Genomic DNA, 6,013 nt, shown 5'->3' with positions numbered 1-6,013 from the left:
CCGGTGCCATAACCACTGTGCTACGGGCACCGCCTGGATACTTGTTTTATCTCCTGAACCCCCAAGACTTGCCCAGTCTATCAAGGACCTAGATGCTACTTGTTTCTTTTTTTTTTTTTGAATGTTCATAGCAGCTTTATTTGAAATAGCCAAAATATGGGAACACACATGACCATCAATAAGAGAATACATAAATTGTTGTATATCCATGTAATGGAATATACTCAGCAATAAAAAGGAATAAACTATTGATATACTATAATTAGGCTGAGTGAAAGAAGTTCAGACAAAAAAGAATACACACTATATTATTCCATTTATGTAAAACTCCAGAAAGAGGCAGACTGATCTATAGTGATATAAGTCAGGTGAGTGGTTGCCTAGAGAGGGACAGAAGGGGACAAGGAACACAGTGGAACACGAGGAAGCTCCCTGGGGTGATGGATATGTCCACTCTCTTGATTATGGTGATGGTTTCACCCATACAGTATATGTCAAAACCTATTGAATTATGCCCTTTAAATGTGTTTATTATATGTCAATTTTAGGTCAATGAAGGTCTTTCAAAAAAACTTAAAGCCCAAGGAAATAATAAAGAAATGTAGATTTATGAACAAATCTGATAGGTATTATCTCCATTTTCTTCATGAGGAAATTCAGAATTGTTTGCCCAAGAACATGAAGACTTACCTAAACAAAGAACCTTCCTCCAGCTTTAGAAGGCTGCTCTACATTGAGCAACATCAATTTGCAAAAACAAACTCAACAGAGGTGCACACTGCACTGTAACTATGACATCAGTGCAACTCTGCAAAGCACAACTCTTCAAAAGAATATCCAGTAAGCTCCTCTCTGAATATTTTATTTATTGCATGGTACGTGATGTCACATGCTACTTGTTTTCTTTGGGTATGCGTAGTGACTGAAGTCCAGACCTGGAAGATCTCAGTGCTGACACTGGGACCTTGATATAAGCAACACATTTTCTCTTCTCAATACTTGCCATGACTTCCCAATTTTTGCCTGCTCTTAGATTTCCCAAGGCTGCGTTCCAGCTGTCCGTTGGCTTGCGTCACTTGCATTCTGTGCGTTGAACAGGCCTGCTGCCGGCTGCCTTTCTGGCCTGTTGCTGGCGCCATATCCTCCAGATACTGCCTTCTGGCTGAACACTCATCGTGCCAGCTGGGTTGGCCTCCAATTCCATGGATGTATCTGGTTCTAGTCTCCATTTCTCCCTTCCTACCTCCTGCTCATTACAGTTAATCCTTTTGCTGGTGTGGAAACTCATGTAGTATTGGAATTTTATCATTGTTTACTGCTTTCTTTGTGTTGGAAAGCTGGGGATCACTTCCAAAACCTCCTCAGAGAGTTTTCCTGTCTCCTTTAAGAGAAAAAAAAAGAAAACTTGACAATACCTTGTGGCTAAGACTGAGCTTCAAGGCCACTATTTTCATTGTAAAAGTATATTATTTTTAATTTTTTGTTTTATTTATTTATTTATTTATTTTTTTGAGACAGAGCCTCAAGCTGTCACCCTGGGTAGAGTGCTGTGGCATCATAGCTCACAGCAACCTCCAACTCCTGGGCTCAAGCGATTCTCCTGCCCCAGCCTCCCAAGTAGCTGGGACTACAGGTGCCTGCCACAACACCCGGCTATTTTTTGGTTGCAGCAGTCATTGTTGTTTGGCGGCCCGGGCTGGATTTGACCCCTCCAGCTCAGGTGTATGTGGCTGGCGCCTTAGCTGCTTGAGCCACAGGCGCCAAGCCCAAAGTATATTATTTTAATCATAATTTCATGTTTGGATATACAAATATGTTTCAAAGTATATAATTAATCAGTTCAAACTCTTACGTTAATGAATAAGGTGGAGAGTGCTGAGAAATAAACTTCCAAAGTTTAGTTCATGCAGTTCGGATTATTGCTGCTTTCAGAGTTCTTCTAAACCATGTATTACTTATAAGAACTTGGGGAATCAATTCTCTAGGCATAGGCCTCCACAAAATAAGGACAGGCACTATGTTGCCCTCATGGGAGTATCCTGAAGATGATACACCCCCAAGAGATTTGGGGGTGATGGGCGGCACCTGTGGCTCAGTGAGTAGGGCGCCGGCCCCATATACAGAGGGTGGTGGGTTCAAACCCAGCCCTGCCCAAACTGCAACAAAAAAATAGCTGGGCGTTGTGGTGGGCACCTGTAGTCCCAGCTGCTCAGGAGGCTGAGGCAAGAGGGAATCACGTAAGCCCAAGAGCTGGAGGTTGCTGTGAGCCGTGTGATGCCACAGCACTCTACCGAAGGCAGTAAAGTGAGACTCTGTCTCTACAAAAAAAAAAAAAAGAGAGAGATTTGGGGGTGACAATGTTTGAACAGCTATAAATTTGCATGGCTCTAGGAGGTACTGCAATGGGTTTTCTTTATTCTTTCTTTCTTTTTTTGGAAGAGGCTGGGTTTGAACCAACCACCTCCAGAATATGGGACTGGCACCCCACTCCTTGAGCCACAGGAGCTGCCCTTTCTTTTGGCTGTCTGGTTTCCCTCATTAATTACAGCAACTTTAATCTGGGAATACTGAGTACTTTTATTGCTATAAAACTCAAACTCCTAACTTTATTAGAAAATTTCATTCAAGGAGATCAGACATGCCTTTAAACAATACACAGAGCCAGGAATGATTCCCAGTTTTTACAGCTATAAAAAGAAAAGTGCAAACCTGGTTTGGGTTTGGGACCCGGTTTAGAAGCGATGCTTCAATTGACAAAAATGGCTACTAGTTATAGCACGCTAACTATAGGCCTGTCGTGGTGGTGGCTCACGCCTGTAACCCCAACGCCCTGGAAGGCCAAGGCAGGTGGATCTCTTGAGCTCAGGAGTTAGAGACCAGCCTAAGCAAGAGGGAGACCTTGTCTCTACTAAAAATAGAAAAACTAGCTGGGTGTTGTGGCTGCTACCTGTAGTCCCAGCTACTCAGAAGGCTGAGGCAGGAGGACTGCTTGAGCCCAAGAGTTTGAGGTTGCTGTGAGCTACGTTGCCACCGCACTCATCACAGAACAAATGATAACCTTGTCCACCCCATACTTTCTTCTCTTCTAACTTCAATTACTTATTTATTTTTGTAAGTAGTAAATCCTCCCAATCCTGAACGTGACTATTTTTCTCACCCAAGGGCCAAAACAGCTTTTGGTTAAATTGGCTGCGTTTGTGACTTTTCTTTTTTTCTTTTCTGATGCTTTTCATTATCACAGAACACGCCACCTGTAATGTGTGCAAAGAAGAAATGAGGGGTGAAGGGAGAGGATGTCAAATTGGAAAAGGGTGGGTGGTCATTTCTTCTCTTTCTTCTTATCCTTCTCATTCATAGCCAGGATCACCATGAGTTTTCTGAAGAGAGTAACAAAATCTAAAAAGAGATCAACGCAGTGCCAGATATAATCCTTATCTCCATTTTCAGCCTTTTCAATAATGAGTTGAGTGTCAAAAAGGACAAAGCCACACATGACCACCAGTCCCACATACAGGTTTGCCTGGAAAAGCCAAATCGATCCAAAGAAAAGGTTTCCCAGGGAAGACAAGAACATCAGGCTCATGGCTGACATCAAAATACCTCCCAGAAAGAGGTAGCTGCGATGCCTGGCATAGAGCGCACTCAGGGTGAAGCAGTGAAGATCATTGCTGTGCCCATGAAGGCAGTAGGAAGGATGCTGGGATTGATGGCAATGCACAACTCCAGGGCAGGGCCCAGGCCAACTCCTGTAAGGAAAGCAAATCCGGCAAGAAGTCCCGGTCTTTTCTGCTCAGTTTCATGGCTATGAGGTGTTGCCATCAGCCAAATCATCAACCCCAAGGAGCCCAAGGCAGAGAGCAGGCCAGCCTGAATGAAATGGGTGACCACATGGACATGGGCTCCCGCAGCCGCCACAAACATACACAGGGCAAAACTTGCATAGACCTTCTTTAGGTGCTGCTGTGTGGAGGGGGTTATATGGGAAAATTTTAAGAGTGCATCAAAGTTGATCAAATATGTTCATGGTTCCAGAGTCTGTGTGACAAAGCTTCCCTTCTTCTTAACCCGCCTCTCCGGAGCCTACGAGCTCTTCTAACACCGGATGTACTATGTGCGTTTGTGACTTTTCAACAGTGTCATTCACCATACCTAATTCTTCAGGCCTTCAGTGATAATCTCAGATGTTAGCTCCAATTGTTTCCTACGCCTTTAATACCATAAACGTCCGCCAGGCTGCTTTTCTGAAGACAAAGTCTATTGGTTTCGGAGGCAGAAGGAAGGACCCCGTTCAGGGATTGGTAAGCGAACCTGCCAGGTTCGTCTCCCCGGGGCGGGCCAGGGTCCCCCAGAGCCGCTACCCAGCGTCACCACACCCTGCGCCGCCCAGCGCCCGGCCGCGTCGGCGCGCGCTCCTCCCGGGCGTCTGCAGGGGGCGCCCCCGCGGGGAGTTAGCACAGGGGGCGGGGAGCGAGGGCGGAGGAGCTGGAGGGGGCGCGGCTTCCTCCGCGTCGCGCCCGGGCGCCGGGCCTGCTGCTCCGCCGGGGGCAGGGCGGGCGGTCGGCGGGGGTCGCGGCGGCGGCGGCTGCGCTGGCGGGCCGCGGGCGGCGAGGGCCTGGCCCCGGCTCCGGGTGTTAGGAGACAAGATGGCGACGGCGCTCCGGAGGCCGGTCTCCTCCTCTTCGCTCTCCTCCGCCCCGCCGCTCACCGCCTCCTCCTCCTCGGTCTCCTCCTCCTCGTCCGCTGCCTCCTCCTCCTGCAGCAGCCCCAGCGACCGCCGAAGCGCCGGCTCGCTCTCCTGGAGCTCCGGAGGGGGATAGACGGAGCAGCTGCAGGCTCCGGCGACCGCGGCCGAGCTGGGGCCGGGGCGGGGGCGGCGGCGGCGGCGGCGGCGGCGCCGGGTGGGGATGGGGTCGCAGACACTGCAGATCCTCCGACAGGGGGTGTGGGCCGCGCTCAGCGGGGGCTGGTACTACGATCCGCACCAGGCCACCTTCGTGAACGCGCTGCACCTCTACCTGTGGCTCTTTCTGCTGGGCCTGCCCTTCACCCTCTACATGGTGAGTGTGGGGGCGGGGAGCCAGGGTGGCTCTTTTCCCCTCCTGGCTGGCGGGGCAGCTCCGGCTTCCCAGAGTCCGGCGGCCGTCGCGCCTCCCTCGGCCGGGCGCCGCGGCTGCGCCGTCTTCCTTGCCCGGGAGCCCCCGGAGACCGCAGCCCGGCTTTCTAGAGGCTCCCCTCCCCCACGCGTACTCCCCACTCGCTTCTGTCTTTAGGGCTCCCCCTGTGTCGGAGACCACACTGAGGGCCCGCTCCTCCATTCCCCGTGCCTCCCGCCCTTCTGCTGGGAGTTAGCCGCTCCCTAGGCCCCTTCTCGGGGGTCCTTAACCTTTCTACCCGGCTTGGCACATCCCACCGGGCTCCCTGCCCTTGGTGTGCCATGGTAGGCGCCGAGCGTTTTGCTGCTTTGGGGAACGCCGCATCCATCCTCGGCACGCGGGCTTACTCGCGCTCGGTTCCTCGGGGCCCTGCGCTCCCCGGGCACTCCTTCACACGAGGCGGCTCTCGCTCCGGGTCTCCGAGAGAACCCTCCCTCCGCCTCGCTTCTCACGCCTGCGGAGCTCCGGAGCGGGCCGGGACGCGCGCGGCTCTGCTTGGAATGTAGTCGTGCGTCGGCCGGGTTCTAACTCTCCTGCAGGAGGTGGTTGAAAATCTGCCTCTTAAGCATCCTGCTTCTAAAAAGCACGGTTTCGCTTGCCACGGGTTGTTTTCTGTTGAGCCCGGTAGTCAGAGGCTGCGGTGTTTCCAGCCCAGCTGTGGGGGCAGGGCCGGGGGAGATACGCGGAATCTGGCTGACAGTCCGGCGGATTTGTTTGGGTTGGTTCAAGGCCTTTGACTGACGGGAAAAAGGAAACTACCGCCTGTTGCTGAATTCGTTATGATCAGCTTCTGAATGGTTAATGTGCTGTTCTCGCTGAAAGTTGTTTAAGCTCACTTAAAAAAAAAAAAAGCACATTAA

At 51.0% G+C, this 6,013-nt stretch overlaps 1 protein-coding gene and 1 pseudogene across 5 annotated transcripts in view; one reads left to right on the top strand and one right to left on the bottom strand.

The window, feature by feature from the left end:
• Nucleotides 1-3,195: 3,195 nt before the first annotated feature.
• On the bottom strand, nt 3,196-4,115 carry LOC128593524 (bax inhibitor 1-like; annotated as a pseudogene). The gene has a single exon (XR_008382374.1). The product of XR_008382374.1 is annotated as a bax inhibitor 1-like (transcript).
• A 360-nt stretch (nt 4,116-4,475) lies between these two features.
• The window catches only part of PCNX1 (pecanex 1), a 226,695-nt gene continuing 225,157 nt past the window's right edge, over nt 4,476-6,013 (top strand). For 3 of the 4 annotated variants that reach the window (XM_053601581.1, XM_053601580.1, XM_053601579.1), the window contains exon 1: nt 4,524-5,057. In XM_053601581.1, coding sequence (XP_053457556.1) covers nt 4,905-5,057 — 153 coding nt within the window. In that variant the 5' untranslated portion in view covers nt 4,524-4,904. Of the gene's footprint in view, nt 5,058-6,013 lie in introns of all 4 variants that reach the window. The other variant, XM_053601578.1, reaches the window with a different exon arrangement.

The sequence above is a fragment of the Nycticebus coucang genome, chromosome 9 (assembly GCF_027406575.1).
Source record: "Nycticebus coucang isolate mNycCou1 chromosome 9, mNycCou1.pri, whole genome shotgun sequence".
Lineage (NCBI taxonomy): Eukaryota > Metazoa > Chordata > Mammalia > Primates > Lorisidae > Nycticebus > Nycticebus coucang.
This window is presented reverse-complemented; position numbering and strand designations above follow the sequence as displayed.